This window comes from Magnolia sinica, chromosome 6, assembly GCF_029962835.1.
Source record: "Magnolia sinica isolate HGM2019 chromosome 6, MsV1, whole genome shotgun sequence".
Classification (NCBI taxonomy): Eukaryota; Viridiplantae; Streptophyta; class Magnoliopsida; order Magnoliales; family Magnoliaceae; genus Magnolia; species Magnolia sinica.
In genome coordinates this window covers 46691805-46710271 of record NC_080578.1, presented here as the reverse complement: position 1 = coordinate 46710271, position 18467 = coordinate 46691805, and the positions used below count along the sequence as shown (strand labels likewise).

General features: G+C 42.7%; 1 protein-coding gene across 6 annotated transcripts; it reads left to right on the top strand.

Moving 5' to 3' along the window:
* Positions 1-2157: 2157 nt before the first annotated feature.
* On the top strand, positions 2158-18467 carry LOC131248735 (protein MOS2-like). 6 transcript variants are annotated; one of them, XM_058249172.1, is made up of 3 exons: positions 2159-3824; positions 17036-17146; positions 18222-18467. In XM_058249172.1, exons 1-2 carry the CDS (start codon positions 2371-2373, stop codon positions 17037-17039), a joined length of 1458 nt encoding a protein of 485 aa, XP_058105155.1. In that variant the 5' UTR covers positions 2159-2370; the 3' UTR covers positions 17040-17146; positions 18222-18467. The 6 variants fall into 6 exon arrangements, with proteins under 6 accessions (XP_058105149.1, XP_058105155.1, XP_058105152.1 ...); XM_058249169.1 differs by having other exon boundaries at positions 2159-3927; XM_058249166.1 differs by lacking the exon at positions 17036-17146 and having other exon boundaries at positions 2158-3824.

The window sequence follows — 18467 nt, the reverse complement described above, 5'->3', positions numbered from 1 at the left end:
CATCTCTCTCGCAGGTCCTCTCTCTCTCTCTCTCACTAATCCTCTCTCTCTTTCTCTCTCACTGCTCCCCTCTCTCTCTCTCTCGCAATTGGACAAAATTATAAAAAGCCCAAAACTGTGGAACCGATCTAGAACCGAATCGATTTTAACGGTTCGGTTCTAGGGTGCTAACGGTCCGGTTCCAGTTCCAAAAATCCTAGAACCGTTAAGAACAATTCGGTTCCAATTTCACCCCAGAATCGGACCGAACTAACCCGTGTGCACCCATAGTCACTGCCTCCCCTCACTTATAAATAGGAGTCCCTCTAATGGTGAAAGGTACGCATAATCTCTAGCCTAAAACCCTTTGCTCAATTAGACCCAAATTCCCTATCTAACTTAGGCATCGGAAGGTCCCCTGTACAAGTCAGGGTCTCCTTTGTCCATTCGGGTTCACGGAGGCCTAGGAAAGACTAACTAGAAAACTGCATCAACATATCCAAATCTCACGTGGACACACTATAAAAAATAAGTGACGGTGAACACCCACTATTAGAAAGTTTCTAAGATCTATGTTTTCTGTTAATGCAAGTACATATGACCTAATCAACCAGTCTGATCGCAAATAAACAACGGGCTCTGGGATGTTTTTAATGATGAGCGTTGAATCAATATTGTTTCATGTGATATGGACCACCTGAGATTGAATCTGCCTTATTTTTGGGCTTATGTCTTAAAATAAGCCGCAAAAATGGATGAACGACATGGATAAGACGTATACATCGTGGTGGGCCACAAAGCTAGCGAGCTGGCTACCGAAGGTGTCGCTGCCGAGGTCGGGGACGCGGAACGTGGATTGCCTGAACTTCCTGTCTCAAAAGCTAGTTTGGGCCTACTGTGATATTTATGAGAAATCCACCATATCCATCCTTTGACATGATCCCGAGAGTAGGCATATCCAACTCTAAAGTGGGCTGCACAACACTAAACAGTGAGGATTGAACGTCCACCGTTGAAACGTTCAACGGTAAGCGTTTCCCTGCCCACAGTTTCCCGTCTGTCTCATTTTTGCGCTCGTGGATTTCTCACGAACAACGCGGCGGGCCCACCAAGCTTCTCGGGATAGGAACTCGCTGCCAAAGAACGGATGGGCTACCCCCTGCCACCGGCCCGTGGCTGGTGGTCGGTCTCTATGGGCCTTACCATAATCTATGTGATTCATCCATGCCATTCATCCATTTTTATAGATCATTTTAGGGGTTGATACCAAAAAATGATAGGAATATAAATCTCAGGTGGACCACACCACAGGAAAACAATAGTGATTGGATATCCACCATTAAAATCCTCCTAAGGACCACTGTACTGTTTATTTCACATCCAATATGTTAATTAGGTGATACAGACCCAGATGAAGGATAAAAAACAAAGATAAGCTTGATTCAAAACTTTTATGGCCCTCAAAAAGTTTTTAATAGTTGAAGCTCATTCAACAGTGTGTCCTCTTGAGATAGGGATATACCTCAGTTTTTGTCTTATACAATAAAATGATCTAAAAAAATAGATGGACGGCATGGATGAAACACATACATCATAGTGGGGCCCATAAAACACCGACCATAAGCTATTGGCGGGGGTAGCCAATCCGTTTCCTTGGCAGGCAATCCTGACGCGGATTTCCCTATAAAGCCTTTTGCATTCAGTTCCTGCGCTGGAAACTTGTGTAGCCCAACCGTGATGATGGTAAGAAAATCCACTCAATTTATCGTTTTTTAAATTTAATTTTAGAACTTGAGATAAAAAGTGAATAGGTTCAACGACTAAAATGGGCCGCACGAAAGGAGATGGTAGGTATTGAAATTCGGCGGGTATTGAAATTCCCACCGTTAAAACCTCTCTGAGTCAACAGGATGTTTGCGTGCCATTTATACCGTTGATAACGTCATTTACACTGGGATGAACAGAAAACACAAATATTAACATGATTCAAAACATCCGTGGCCCCACAAGTATTTTAACTGTGGACTTTTAGTCGTCACGTTTTCGGCCCACTTGAGCATTGCATCCGGTTATTTTTTTGGCCACATGTCGTAAAATGATCTCAAAAATTGGATCGACGGGCTGGATTTCTCAAAAACATCACGATGGCCCACCTAAGTTTCCAGGAACTTCCTGCGAAAGGCTTTCGCATGAAATTCGCGTCCATCCCCGTCGGCGCATCCGAAGCCGACCCCCTCCTTTCTCTTCCTGCCTCAACACACACTGAGAGAGAGATTTTTAGGGTTTAGTTTCTTTCTGCCCTACTAGTTCCCAATCCCCGTCCCCAGAGCTTCTCTTTTTTCCTCTTTCTTTGAGAGAGAGAGAGAGAGAGAGAGAGAGAGAGAGAGAGCCATGAAACTCTCATTCTCAATCCCTTCGAAGCCCAAGCCCTCAATATCTTCAAAACCTTCCAACAGCTTCCACCAAGAGAAATCCGATGATCCCCAATCCCACCGCGAATACCTCACCGAATTCGACTCCTCCAAAACCCTAGCGGCCCCCAATCCCGACATCATCATCCCTCCTAAGCCCAATACCTTCAATCCCCTCAAGAAGATGCGAAACCTTGTCCCCGACTCCACTGCCGACGCCGATCTCCGATTCGAGCTTGAAGACCCCTCCATCGCTGACCCCGCTGCCCAATCCAATGTCTCCTACGGCTTGAATCTCAGAAGCAAGGAAGAAATTACCGACAAGAAACCCACCGATCACATCGACTCCAACGCACCCAATTCCGTCGAGGACATTGTTCTCCAGAAATACAAGGCGGATATGGAGAATATGCCTGATGACCGTGGCTTTGCCGAGTTTGATGATGTCCCTGTCGAGGGATTTGGCACGGCGCTTCTTGCCGGTTATGGATGGAAAGAAGGAAAGGGCATCGGACGGAACTCTAAAGACGATGTGAAGGTTGTGCAGTACGTGCGGCGTGCCGGGACGGAAGGGCTGGGGTTTGTGCCTGAATTTCATGATACAAAGCGGAAGCGGGGTGATGGGCGCCCGCCGGAACCCCCCCTCGTAGCGCCCAAAGGGCCGGATGGGCGGACCCGGCATGTTGTTGGGATCGATGAGAAGCTCGTGCCGAGGGAGCCAAAGGGAGTCTTTGTCGGGAAGGTTGTGAGGGTTGTTGATGGTCGGCATGTGGGTTTGAAGGGGAAGGTGGTGGAGATGCCGGGGAGTGATTCCGAATCTTCAAAAGTGGTTTTGAAGCTCTCGAAGAGTGGAGAGGAAGTCAGTGTCGGTTTAAAGCAGGTTGCAGAGTTGGGTTCAGTGGAAGAAGAGAAGTGCTTGAGGAGATTGCAAGAATTAAAGATTCATGACAAGAAAAACGATGAGAGAAGGGATTCTTTGAATTGTGGGTATAGAGAAAAGAAGGATAGAAGGAGAGTGGATGAATCAAAACGTGATGATAAGGTGCCAAAGTTGAGTAGTAGAGATAGTAGTGGCCGTAGGGAAGATGACCAGGCCCCATTTTCTTGGCTCACCAGCCACATTCGAGTTAGGATAATTAGCAAGGATTTTAAAGGGGGGAAGCTGTACTTGAAGAAGGGCGAGGTTATGGATGTCGTGGGACCAACAACATGTGACATATCCATGGACGAGAGCAGGGAACTGATCCAAGGTATTGAGCAGGAGATGCTGGAGACAGCTCTTCCAAAGCGTGGGGGCCCAGTTCTTGTTCTGTCTGGGAAGCACAAGGGCGTTTATGGGACCTTGATGGAGAGGGATATGGAGAAAGAGATGGGGGTTATTCGGGATGCTGATAGCCATGCACTGTTCAAAGTGCGCCTCGAGCAAATCGCTGAGTATGTTGGAGATCCGAGTTATATCGGTTATTGAATATCTTGTGGATGCTGACTTTTAATTACCGACTTAGCATTCTTAAATAGGGATGTCTTCGAACTAAAGGTAATTTAAAGTGATTGTTAGTGTTGATGAGATGGGTTTTCTAAATGCTTAAAAAGAGATCCTAAGTCATTGTGTCAATGAACTGTTCTAGTAATGCTTTAATATATCGTGCATGTGATTTCTTCTTTTTGTATATTGTGGGATTTAGTCCTGTCCTTCAGGTGAAAATGATTGTACCTTAAGAAATCATAAAATATGTTGAATGCAATTTTTGTATTGAATACAATGAGTAGGAAATGCCCGACCCTTAGAAATGCTAGGAAATGCTAGACCCTTAGAAATGTTCCTTGGAGATTGAGATGATTAGCTGTCATTGCAATGAATATGATGGCAAGAGATCCAGTCTTTTGTCCTTGTACTTTTTGTACCATATATGTGTCATTTGATTATGGTGATATGCACCATCCATTCATTGTGGAGAACCATGAGTGTGGCATTGGGCAAACGTCATAGTGATCAAACTAACACAACCATTTAAAAAGTGGTGCGCCAAATCACTAAAATCTGACCAGTGATTTTTTTGTACAACCTTTTTTTACATGTCTGGGATCATCAATGCATTTTTATTTTTAATGTTTTTTCTTTAGTTCATTTATGGGGCCTTTGATGAATGTTTGGATCATAATACACATGCCATGTGTATGGTATAAACATGGGTGTTAGTCCTAGATGGATAGGATCTCCTTCCAAATGTGATTCAGTAGATCTCTGTGTGGCATCATTTATCTATTTATACAATTGACCATTTTACTAACATAGGTGGGATTCATGATTACAACTTGTGCTCTACTCTCATGCAAATGGAATTTCATGATTGTAACGCCCCGATCTTCGAAACCCGAGTATACGACTCATTTTTCGAAAACCTGAGTGTTAATCTTTAAAGGTAGCCAAATTTCATATATATATATATATATTTCTTTTTCTTTCTCAGAGTTTGCAGTTTAGCGGAATAGAACAAGTCAAGCATAAAAGGGAATCCAAATGCATAAATTCAATTATTCCAGTGGATACCCGAAGGCTTATACAAACCAATGTCTCATTAATCAAAATTACAAAAAGAATTGATTTAATACATGGAAGAAGATAAATTGCAACTGGTCTTGAATTGCAAGATCACGTAGCAACTCTTGAATAGACTTTGTACCCTACTCATCAACCTACTCATCAACCTGAACATGATTATCATATAGACTACCTGCGCTACCTGTACAGTTATATATTTGATGGATGAGTGGCCAGCTCAGTGTGAATTCCCCTCAAGATTACACATTGCCGCATTAGTTAAGCATAGTTTTAAACAAGAAAACATCCAAAACAATCCATGATGCGATCTTAGTTAAGTGCATGGATGCATGAATGCACATCAACTGGGAATGCACATCCAGTTGGCCAAATGAATGGATCTTTCAAACAGTTAGTCCATTCATGTAAGAGAATGGGCCTTTCAAACAGCCAACTCATTCAACTTACAAGGGAACGAGTCTTTCAAACAGTCGACCCGCTCAAGTAAAATAGCGGGCCTTTTAAACAATTGGCTCACTTAAGCAAGAATGTGCCTTTCAAACAGTCAGCTCATTCAAACAGTCAGTCCATTCAGGCGAGAGAATGAGTCTTTCAAATAGTCCACTCATTCAACTTGCAAAGGAACGGATCTTTCAAACAGTTGACCCGCTCAAGTAAGATAGTGGGCCTTTCAAACAGTCGGCTCACTCATGCATGAGGATGGGCCATTCAAACAGTCAGCTCATCCCTAATAGGGAAATGAACTTTTCAAACAGTCAGTACATTCGGGCAAGAGAATGGGTCTTTCAAACAGTCAACTCATTTAACTTGCAAAGGAAAAGGTCTTTCAAACAGTTGACCCGCTCAAGTACGATAGTGGGCCTTTCAAACAGTCGGCTTACTTAAGCAATGAATGAGTCTTTTAAACAGTCGACCCACTCAAGTAAGATAATGGGCCTTTCAAACAGTCGGCTCACTTAAGCAATGAATGGGCCTTTCAAACAGTCGACTCATTCATGCATAGGGATGGGCCTTTCAAATAGTCGACTCATCCAAAATAAGAAAATGAACCTTTTAAACAGTCAATCCATTCAGAATGCAAGTGCCATGAATGCATGATTAATCCCAGCCATTATTATTTCAATTTGTAAACAACCGATTTAGGAAAGCTCAAAGGTCATTATGAGGGGCTCGTCACCCAGCATAGGCCGACAGCTCAGGCATAATGTCTCATTCCACCATCACCGGCTTATGAGACTCCATCATTAGGATGTTTAATGGCATCCTCTTCAACCAGTGACCAATCACAATCTAACAAGTGGGATTTGCCATCGCATGGTCACACAAAATAATCCATCAAGCCGCTTAGGGAAAATATGCAATAATCAGGGCCGCAATGGCAAATATCGATTAGAAAAAAAAAAACACATAGGCACAACAATCCATGGATGGTAAGCCCATATCAACGTTTCATTTAATCCATCAATCAAAGTAGCCACTAGGTGAGGGTCCATTATAATCACGATCAATTAAGTTACATCCCAAGTCTGGATGTACATATATAAGTGGAGTTTTCCACTGATAGATGTAGCAATTCGAGTTTCACAAGCAATTCACAAGCATGGAAAGATATACAAGTACAACATATAGATGTTCATACGAGATAAAAGTTAAGCATATAGTTTTAATAATCAGATTCAGTAACTAACACAAGTAATCATGAATTAGAGATAATTATCAACTGAAATAAAAGCTAAACTATTACTCACGCTAACATGGAAAAGGAAAGCTCAAGGGGAAAGATTCATCACCTTATATTTTGAGTCTCTTACAATGTTGCTAGGAAGTGTGCGTGCCCTTAGATTTGAATCCTCAATCAACTACGTCAATCCGATTTATAACTTGACTCGACCTCGATTCGAATTGACAACCCACGTATGACTCAACCGAGTCAACATGATTGTGATTTGATCGCAATTCGTCTCTCTTCATTTTTTTCTTCCCTTCTTCATCCTATTTCCTCCCCATCTTCTGGAAGTCCAGAAGTGGACACTAGACACGCTTGACTCAATTCTAGGCTTGACCCATGACTCGGTAGCGAGTCAAGCCCCCAACTCACTTGACGAAAGCCGAGTTCCCTTTACCCTCTCCTCTTCTCTCTATGCTTTTCTCCCTCCAACTTTATCTTCCTCTTATTCTTTACTCGTTTAGCCACCCAATTGGCAACCTAGAACCCATCTCGAACTTGGGCTTGATCTAGACTCGGTAACCAGCAACATGGTAGCGAGTTTACTCAACCTTCACTCTCTCTCTCTCTCTCTCTCTCTCTCTCTCTCTCTCTCTCTCTCTCCCCCCTTGCTGGAACTCTAGCCAGGCCTGGACCAAGACCAAGCATAACCCGACCCAGTTGGACTCGATTCCAGCCGAGTTGACTCGGTCTCCTCCCTCTCTCTCTCGTTTCTCTCCTTCTCCCTCTTTCTTTCTTTTTTCTTCCTTCCGTTCTTCCTCTTTTCTCTCACTCTCTCTCTTCCTACTAGAACTCCAGTAGCACTCGAACTAGTCCCAACTCGGACCGAGTTGCCTCACTAACTCGACGCGGTGGAGACTTGCTGACGGAATTCGGCTTCATTCACAACCTGGCTTAAGGACCCATGGTTGCTAGTGAGTCGAGACTGAAGTTCGACTTCCAGAGCCAACAAGGACTCGGTGATTATTGAGTCAGCTTCTGTGAGAGGAGACGAGTTAACTCGACTTGTTGCAATAGCAACAGATGGATGGCCGAACCTTCTCTTCTCCTTCTGTCTATTTCTTCTTCTTTCTTTCTCCTTCCCTTTCTTCTCTTTCTTTCTTCTCCAAGGACGTCCAATAGCGAGTCCAAACATAACTGGGTCTAAACGGACTCGAACTGCGACGACCTAGTGCAGTAGAATGGCGGGGAAGAAGACACAGGTACTAATGGCGGATTTCCTCCCACTGCTCCTCCTTCAATCCGACAGCATGGGATGGTCCCTAGGGATGCAACGGGGCTTGCGGATGTAGGAAATCGAAGTTTCGAGGACATTTTCTCAATGGGTTTGGAGGGAGAACAAATAGGCTGATTTTCTTTCAGGCTGTTGTAAGAGATGGAGGACTGCTGCTGCTCGATCCTCCTCTTCTTATAGAAAACCCTAGATCCCCATAGGATCAAAACTAAATGGTTGGGATTACTTTATTTCGCAACAACTTCCCGATACAGCTGGTAATGTAGAAACCGTCCGTTGTTTTTGCCGTTTTCTACTGGGAGAGAAGCCCTAGCTAGGACGGTTAAGATCCAACCAAATGGAAGGCTGAGGTTGCACGGATCTCCCTCACACGGATCGCCAACGTGGCAGGGAGAAGCGGGAACTTTTGCTTTCGGAAAACAACCGAGCGCAAACCTTGTTTGGGTCGAAGATCGTGTGCATGCACACGTGCGCCAACATGTAGAAAGGGATAGGTTTTGGTCGGACCTACACTGTGCACACGATGGACGGATTAGATCGTCCAGAAGAATCATGATGGTGGGCCACAGTGGGATCAAAACGAACATTGTCCATTTAAAACGGCACTGGCGGGAGAAAAGTGGAAGAGGCCTTTGCCTCTTTCGGCTAGGCACAGGTCAAACCCGGTTTGACCAGTTTCCCCGGTCTAATGCACCGTTGGTGCACACACCTCTAGGGTGGGGTCCACAGTGATGTTTGTGGGAAATCCATTCCGTCCATTCAATTTAAATAGTCCCCATAGGGCATTAGACCAAAGATTCGGTAGAGTCACTGCTTAGGTGGGCCATACTTGATGGTTTCATGTTTGAGTAGTGGTTCGTAGGACGCACAGAGGTATTTTAGTAAATCTGATCCGCCCATTCGTTTAGTAAGGCAGGTTAGGGCAGGGGATCATATGTGTCGCTGATCAAAGATTCATGTGGGCCATACTTTTAGGTCTTGGCATTTGATTTTGGGTTCTCGTCGGTCCAATGACTAGATTGCATTCAGATCTGACCATCAATGGCTATTAGAGTTTCTCGTATCTAGATGGGTTCTTAGGAGTTGTTTTTCATAACCAGGTGGTCAAATTCTATGATTAGGTGATGATTGGATCAGTAGGGCATGGTGGACACAATAAACGGTGGATCTTGTTATCTGGGATGGTCGGTTAGATTTGTTTATCAATGAAATTGAAGTCCTAAGAATAGGCTTTTCTAATGATGTGGTGGTCCTCCTTGAGAAATATTGGATGGGTAGCTTAGTAAGTGAATGGGAACTACTTTCAATAGTCGGATTTAGATTGAAAGCACGTGAATCTTCGCTTAAGCTGGTCTATATTCATCCTAAGTTAGGTTACATGGTAACACCCGAGAATTGAAAAGTACAGGGTGTTACAATGGCACATTAGAAGATTATAGCTTCTAATATTCCATGAAACCATTGTCTTTTAATCTCTAGGAACAAAGAGTAGAGACTGCTGAATTAGATTCAGTCCTGTTGTGAGTTTTTAGAAGATCATGAATGGGAGACGAAAGTTGAACCATATCCATAAAATGTGTCCATGATACCTTGTTAGAGGATCTTGCCTGAGTTAGAGATGAAAATGTGAGTTCTTATTGCAGCCTTTACACAAAAAGATGACTTATGGTGACTGAGGCTTTGGGCTTGGATGGCTTTTTTCATTGCTTTCTTTCCAAGTTCATTGGTAGATTATCAAAGGAGATACCATATGCTTTATGAGAGAATTTCACGATCGGTTGATTTTGAGTAAGGGTCTTAGTGTGACCTTCATCACCCTTATACCTAAGATTGAGAATGCTCCAGATCAAAGGGGCTTTAGGTTGTTAAATTTGATTGGTGGGGTCTACAAGATCTTAGCGAAAAATCTATTAGTGAGGTTAAGGGGGGATCTTAGATAGTCATTTCTCTTTTTTATGGGGCTTTCGTTAAGAAGATGCAAATTCTATATGGCATCTTAGTGGCAAATGAGACCATCGACTCCATAAGGAGGAGCAAGGAAGCTGGGATGCAATGTAAAGTAGATAATGGAAAAACCGAAAAAGCTCATGATCACGATGGTGGGAGTTTTTGCCATGCTATCTCCAAAGAAGAAATAGATGACTTGGATACAGGAATGCATCAATATGACATCCTTTTCAATTTTGATCAATGGTTCCTCGCAGGGCTTCTTTCTAATTCTAGAGGTCTTCAACAAGAGGACCCACTATCCCTTCTTCTATTCATCATTGTGGTTGAAAGCTTGAGTTTCTTGACCCCCAAGAGACCTTGGGTCTTGTGAGAGGCTTTGATCTTGCAAGACCGGAGGTGATTCTCTCAACTCCAATCTATTGATCACACACTTATTTTGTGTGATGCGTCTAGGAACAATCAAGGAGAGGTGGCCACATGTTCGGTTTGGCGAGGTTGCAAGGGAAGCTTGGGCTATGTGTGTTATGTAGGTTGCAACAAAGGGGGTAGTTGAGTGCTTGTCCTAGAGGGGCAGTCATGTTTCCTTGATAGTGACTATTTCAATTGTCTTGCAAGTCCATCATTTTCCACATGCGAAGTGTTCTAACCGTCTTGCACATGAGGATCCCTCTATTTGTGCAAAGTCTTATAAGCAAGATGCTCGAGTGGCCAAGTCCTTAAGTCATCGCACGCGTGAGTGACCATCCCATCTATTTGCAATAGTAGTTTATTCCTCTTTTCAACTCAAGGCAATGGGCGTGGAGTGGCAAAGCGGGGACTAGTTTAAGGGTTGGAGTTGGCTGATGCAGGACAATTAACCACTTGTTGTAAAAGCTCGAATTGATAGATCATGATGAATTAATCCCTTCATCTCATAGCCTAGGCTCTACATCCATAGGTTAGGTCCTTAGTTGAACCCTCCTAGTGGGTCCCCAAATCCATGGGTTCTGCCCTATCGTGGGCCCCAAATCACATGTGCTCCATCTCACATCAGCCACCCACCTCACACGGGCCACCCACCCCGAGCGTGCCCCCGCAGCCCATAGGCAACCCCACTCGAGCCCGGTGTAACAATGCCCTTACAACAAAGTCTCCACTCTCCTGTGGCATCCTGAGGAGACAATCAACAACATGAGATGACTTCGGATAGAGTTGGGCTTCTCATATTTGGAGAGGGGAAGGGGGGTGGCAATGCATTGCATGAAGGAGATATGGTGGAGATGGCCCTAGTTCTGGTGGCATGAGAAGGGGAAATGATACAGGACAATTATCCACTTGCTCTAAAAGCTCTAACTGATAGAACATGGTGAATTAATCCATTTATCTCATAGCCCAGGCCCCATATTCATGGGCTAGGTCCTCGGTCGAACCCTCGTGGGCCTCGAATCCATGGGTTTCACCTCCTCGTGGACCCCAAATCACATGGGTTCCGCCTCACACGAGCCACCTGCCTCACACGGGCCCTAAATCCATGGGTTTTGCGGGCCACCCACCCTAAGTGTGCTCCCGCATCCTACAAGCCCACCCCACTGGAGCCCAGTGTAAAACCGCCCCTGCATTAATCACTCCTGGTGAGGAGTCTCGAACACGAGACCTCCCGCTCTGATACCAATTTGATGCAGGACAATTAACCACTTTCTCTAAAAGCTCGAACTGATAGAGCATGTCAAATTAATCCCTTTATCTCATAGCCTAGGCCCCACATCCATGGGTTAGGTCCTCAGTCGAATCCTCCTCGTGGGCTCCAAATCCATTAGTTCTACCCCCTCATGGGCCAAAATCATATGGGTTCCGCCTCACATGGGCCCCAAATCCATGGGTTCCGCAAGCTGCCCACCTCGAATGTGCCCCCACATCCCACAGGCCACCCCACTCGAGCCCTGTGTGAAAATACCCATGCATTAGGAAATCAATCTAGATGGGAAGAAGAATGAAGATCTATTCATGTCGGAGGCGTTCTCCAGCGGCAGGATGTTGGTGGAGGCGCTAGACATTCCACCACTATAACCGACTATCGACACCAGCGAAACGACTGGGATTGGTATTTGTGCGTGAGAACTGTCCAACAACAAGGGAGGAAGCGGGTCATATGTCTATGGCCTTGGGCATGCATTGGATAAGGGAGACAAACAGTCACGTCGGCATGATGGTTGGAGTGTACTTAAGTGATTGTGAAGAGGATTTCATTACTTCTGTTTCAGTCTATGGAAGAGTGATGAGCTGAGAAATCTTAAGCTGTTAAATAGAGGCAAATTTAGAAATCTCATAAGGGCAAAGAAAGTTAGCAGGTCCGGGGTCTTCTATAAACTATAGAGTGGGAGCTTCTTCCAGAGGTGCGAAGAGAGGAAAAAGGTCTAGGGTGGTGCATCGATGAAGCTAATCAGTTGGAATTGAGGGCATTGGAGTGTATGTAAAAGAGATATCAGATTAAAGACTTCTGCAAATATCATAAAGCTTGGTTGGTCACATTTTAGGAAACCAAATCCCAATTGATTGATAAAAAAAAAACTATTGATTCCTTATGGGGATGAAGGAATAAAGATTGAGTGGCCTTGGATGCAACGAGAGTTGCAAGAGGAATAATGGTTATTTGGGAGACAAGTGTGTGGGAAAGGAGTGGTGGGGAGGTCAATTTTCTATTTCGGTGCTCCTAAGGGATGTGGTTACGGGCTTCAAATGGGTATTCATAGCTACATATGGGCAAGATCTTGCCAACAATCTATGTTTTGGGTGGAACTAGACTCTTCTTGTTGTAGGTGGCAACTTCCATGGTGCATTAGGAGAGTTTTTAATGTCGTAAAATTTACCTTTGAGAGACTGAATGGAGGCCGCATTATGCACATTATAAGAGACTTTTTGAATTGGGTTTTCAGGAACAATCTCGTGGAGATGTTTACTTGGAAAAATGGGCAAGAGAGGGCTCCTAAATCCAAATTAGACATGTTTTTGGTATCGGCTATCTGGGTAGAGAGGTTCCCTCTTGTTCGGCAAAGAGGACTTATGAGGCTTACATATGATCACTGTGCAATAGTTTTGGAGATGGAGGAGGATGATTGGGGATTGAGGTCGTTTAGGTTTGAGTTGTTATGGCTAGAAGTGGAGGCTTCTCTAAGTTGGTGAAGTAGTGGTGGAACTCCATTATAGTTCAACAACATGCAAGCTTTAGGTGTGATTTTAGGCCTATTAGCCTTATTAGGGGCCCTTACAAGATTTCAGCTAAAATCCTGGTATCCATTTGAGTGGTTCTAGCAGGTGTTATATCCAAAGTCCAAGGTGCATTTGTGGCCAAAAGACAAATTCTAGATAATGTGTTAATTGCTCACGAATGTGTTTACTAATGTCATAGAGAAGGATAGAAGGGTGTTGTTTGCAAGTTGGACATTGTGAAAGCATATGATCATGTAGATTGGCATTTTCTCGACTATATGCTAGGACAATTGGGTTGTGGGTAGAAATTGGGCAAGTGGATCCAAGAGTGTATTCAATTGGCCAAGTTCTCCATGTTAGTAAACGGGTGTTGTTTATTCAAGTCTTCGAGAGGTCTTTGGCAAGGGGATCCACTCTCTCCCTTCTTGTTAGTGGTGGTTGCGAAAGCTCATATTGAGATCGATGCGGGTTTATCAATGGGCCTCATTAGCAGGTTCAAGGTGTGAAACACGGAGTTCTAGATTTTTCATCTCCAATTTACCGATGATACTATCCTATTCTATGATGCAAGATGCAGATGAAGATATAGATTTCTCATCTCCAGTTTGCCAATGATTAGGTAAGCTTTATCATTGAGTTCTTCAAAAAGGGGGCACTTATCAACGAAGTTGAATGCATCTATTGTAGCAATTATTCCTAAAAAGAAGGGGTTGATTGTCTTAGTGATTTTAAGCCTATTAGCCTTATTGGGGGCCCTAACAAAATTTTAGCTAAAATGTTGGCATCCATTTGAGCGGTTCTAGCAGGTGTTACATCCAAAGTTTAAGGCGCATTTGGGGCTGGAAGTCAAATTTTGGATAATGCATTAATTGCTAACAAATGCATCGACTCATGTCTTAGAGAAGGAAAGAATGACGTTGTTGCAAGTTGGACATTGGGAAAATATATGGTTGTGTAGATTGGGATTATCTTAAGCATATGTTGGGACAATTTAGCTATGGGTTGAAATGGGGGGAGTGGATTCAAGGGTATATTCGATCGGCCAAGTTCTTCTTGGTAGTCTACAGGTCTCCTAAAAATTTCTTCAGTCTTTAAGAGGTCTTTGGCAGGGGGATTCACTCTCTCCCATCTTGTTCGAGGTAGTTGTGGAAGCTCTTAGTGAGATGCTGGATATATGTTTATCAATGGGCCTCATTAGCGGGTTTCAATGTTGTGAATAGTGTTGTAGTGTAGCGTGCAGCGTACGCTACGTAGCGTAGCGTACCACAAATGCTACTTAGTGCATTTCCCCTGTAGGGTACACTACAGGGGTTGTTGTGTACACTACGCAGCGTGTATTGCATACGCCTCAAGAGCACTACTCCATTTTCCTTAAAATAAAAGATATATTTTATTTTGTGAGTTAACAATTTGTTTTAAAATGGTGGTGACCCATACTTCTCACACGTGGCAACATGTAGAGCTATCTAGACCATCCTTCACACACGTGGCAATGCAGTGGCTATAAATATGTACTCACCCTTTTCTACAATATAAACCATTCAGAAATGGGCCTCCAAATGTACGGCTGAGAGTTTTTTCCTCTCAATATATGGTGGGAGACTCATATTTTAAGAAATAGATTTTAAGTCAAAAGGTTTTGAAATAGGGCTTTCTTTTGAGAGCCCTATCTCAAAGCTGCACTTGTTGCACTTGCCACAACTCCCGATCCATGAACATCTTCGATTCTCTCGATCGAAAGGCCCTTTAAAGACGTAACTTCTAGTGTTGAATTGGCCTTGCAAGAACATTTGATTGTTGTATTTTCAAGAGTATTGAAGCCCAAACAACGGAAAAATCAAGTTTCTCCCTTTTCACAGCTGTACGGGCACATAGCTCAAAAAAATCAAATTTCGATTGACTGAATCTCTATTCAAGGTATGTTTTGGCCCCTTAATCTTTCTTAACGACTTTTCTTTTTATTTATGCTGAAAATTTATGTTTTTTTTTTTTCATTTTTTTTAGGAGGCCGGTTATTATGGATATATATATATATATATATATAACAAAGATGTGTGTGGGGCATGTTGTGGTATGTAATCAGGGTGTCCCGAATCCGTTACGATATGGTCGTATCGGCTGATACGTAACGGTAATGGTCGACACCATTACGCTATACAGGGTCAAAACGGGCCGTTACGACCTAAAGAAAATACGAAAAAAAGGAAAAAAAAACATACCGTTTTTTTTTTTCTTTCTTTTCTTCTCCTCCTCCTCCTCCTCCTTGTTCTTCTTCCTCTTCTTCTTCTCGGGCTGCAGCTGTTGATTCTTCTTCTTCTCCTTCTTCTTCTCTCTCTCTCTCTCTCTCTCTCTCTCTCTCTCTCTCTTCTTTCCCTCTTTTCTTTTTGGTTTCCCTCTCTCTTCTTTTTCATTTTCGGCATCGAAAACGGAATGGACTGCGTGGCTGTGAAACAGCTACACACTTATTTTATTTATTTATTTATTTTTATTTTTTTGTATTCTGCGGTGCACGCTGAACAATGCACTTGCACCGTTTTGTTACACTGGTCCGCTGTAATGTTTATTTTCCATCTAACTTGTTAATTGGGTCACACTGACGTGGATGAAGGGAAAACACACATGTCAGCTTGATCTAAAACTTTTGTAGCCCTCACTAAATTTCTAATGGTGGACGTTTAATTATTGTTGTTTCTTATGGTGCAGTCCACCTGAGCTTTGGATCTGCCTCATTTTTGGGCTCATGCCCTAAAATTATTTGGCAAAATGGATGGATGGTGTGGATATAACACATTCATCACGGTGGGGCCCAAAAAACTTTGAAACTCGTGTGCTACACTTCACAATCCGAGTCCCGCCTAATTCAGGCCCTTAAAAAATTGTACACAAGACATGTATTAATTTAAAATTTACCAATTAAATTATGAACTGTAGTTGCTAACTCATATTGTCAAAATCAAATTGTTTGAATAGTTTTAATTGTTAATTTGTGGACGCTTATTTTTTAAAATAGGGCCTTTTGATTATTTTTTTTTCATGATTCACTATCCAATAAATGTCCACCAATTCATTAGTGGGACAATGCCAATAAATTGCATGAATTTGAGGTTGATTTGGGGCATGGATTAGTCCTCCAAGTCAGCCCCAAATTGGCAACGCCATTTACCTGAAGTTAATTTCATTTTTTTAAAGAACTATTGGGAGAAATGATATCAAATTGTTAAGTATATAAATTATATATTTAGAAAATTAAATATATGAATTTTGTAGTCAAATTCAGGTTATCTGGTTCATAAATTCATTAGACAGTCCGATACAACTTCTCACCAAAGAGTAGACCGTTACACCACCATAAATATGTTTCAATTTATAAATGAATGCATATTTGGAATGCTTAGAATATTTCGGATTTAATCCATATTTTTTCATATATTTTTTGCAAAAAAAAAAAAAAAAAAATTGCACCGTTACGGGTCGTTACGCCCTCGTATCGCCGTTACACCCCCGTATCCGTATCGGTATCGGAGGGCACCATTACGCCAACCGATACTGATATGGGATACCGGCATGTATTTGACCCATCTAACCATCACTTGGGCCACGTGCCTGGGGTCCACTGTGGTGTTCTATGCCATGACCCACATGCGTGGCGTCCAATGTGGTGTTCTATGCCATGGTCCACACGCGTGGCGTCCACTGTGACGTGTGTGTGGCATAGAATCTAACTCTTCAATCCATCATGTGGGTCACCACTATACATTGTGTAGGCATTTTCATTTTTATTTTTATTTTTTCATATTTATTCTTACTATTTTTCATATATATTTTATATATTTTTAATATAAAAAATAGAAGTATCAGGGGAGTGAACGCTATGCAATACGCTACGCGCTATTTAAACATTGGGTTTAGGGTGTAGAATGCAGAGTTCCAGATTTCTTATCTCTAGTTTTCCATTGATACTACCTTATTCTACGACGCATATGCAGATAAGGTGGATAACTTGAGGAAGATAGATGCTTCAAAGTGGTGCCGGGATTGAAGGTTAACATTCTAAAAAGTGAGATGTTGGGTGGCCATATTTCTAAGGAGATAGCAAGGTTAGCGGAGACATTCGGGTGTCGCTCCAGATCTTTTCCCATCCTTGTATCTTAGCCTCACTCTAAGTTTAGGCAAACTTGCAAAGCATCTTTGGCTTTGGGATAAGGTAATTGAAAAGGTAGAAAGAAATTATCAAGGTGGAATTGAGGTGTGGGGAAGGTTCTTTGATGCCTCCGAAGTGGTGTAGGTCATGCCGGGATCTATTGATGGCCTTCTCTTATCATCGCATGGGGGAGGAATTGGGAGGGGAAAAAAGGACAAGTGATTTGGAGGGTAGCTCTTTTAGCAAGTATGTGGACTCTTTAGGGGGAAAGGAATAATCAAATCGAAGTAGGTTTGTGTCGGATGCCTTTGGAAGGGCAAAGTTGGATGTAATAGGCTGGGCTTTATGTTTAGAGGCTCCCCCCCCCCCCCCCCTTTTGTATTGGCATTTGTTGTTGTAATTTGTTAGATCTTCTTTGGCCTTTTCTTATAAAATATTGTTACCTTTCATTAAAAAAAAGAAAAAAGAGAGGCAGTGGTCACCAACTCTATGATGGTCTTGGCAATCCTTAATAAAAAGCTTACTAAACTGGATTTTTGCATTTGCCCATTTTGATGCTGATTTATTGATGTGTTTTTCCCTTTTCTTTTCCTTTTGTTTTTTTCTTTCTTTTGGGGACCCGAACCGTTAATTGGAGCTTTTGATCAATGGTGTTTTCAAAGTAGTGTTTTTCTACCTGTAAGACAGAAGCTCTTACCTCCCTTCAAAATTTCTTACTACGGGGTTTTGTGATTAGCGTCAGTAGCTAAACTGAGCCTGCCATTACAAACTGGACTGCAGAAAATGGCATGAAAACTTTCCACATCTGGCAGCATCTCTCTGTATGTTTTCCAGCAGTTAGCACCCTGTTCTTCGTGCTGTTTTACTGAAATTTAATACGATGGTTGTTCTTCCGGCATCAACTGTTCTATTTATGCTGCATTTTCTTGTCTTTCAATTTGTAAGCCGGTTCCCTACTTCATTGCTGTGGAAGAAATTATCTAAGAATGCAAGACTGATAGGCTCTTGCTTTTATTTTTCACCATGTACAGGAGTGTGACACATCTCAAAGTAACTGCTGCCACTAGAGTTGGGAGCCCACATATTTTTCAGAGGTAATTACTCTGTCCTGCATGCACCATTCCGTCTATCAAGACACTTGTGTTATATTCCATGATGGTATCGGCTATACTAATTTGGATGAAAGTAGACTTTTGGAAATTGTAGTCAGCTCTACGTGGAACTGAGGTGTGGTTGCTTTTACTTATGATGACTGTCCTCAAATAGATTGGAGTGCA

What these genes read in the sequence shown, in the direction of transcription:
- LOC131248735 (XM_058249166.1), top strand. Translation starts at nt 2,371, where the DNA reads ATGAAACTCTCATTCTCAATCCCTTCGAAGCCCAAGCCCTCAATATCT. An exon ending in CGCCTCGAGCAAATCGCTGA is followed by an intron (nt 3,825 to 18,221) that starts GTATGTTGGAGA and finishes CACCATGTACAG; the next exon opens with GAGTGTGACACATCTCAAAG.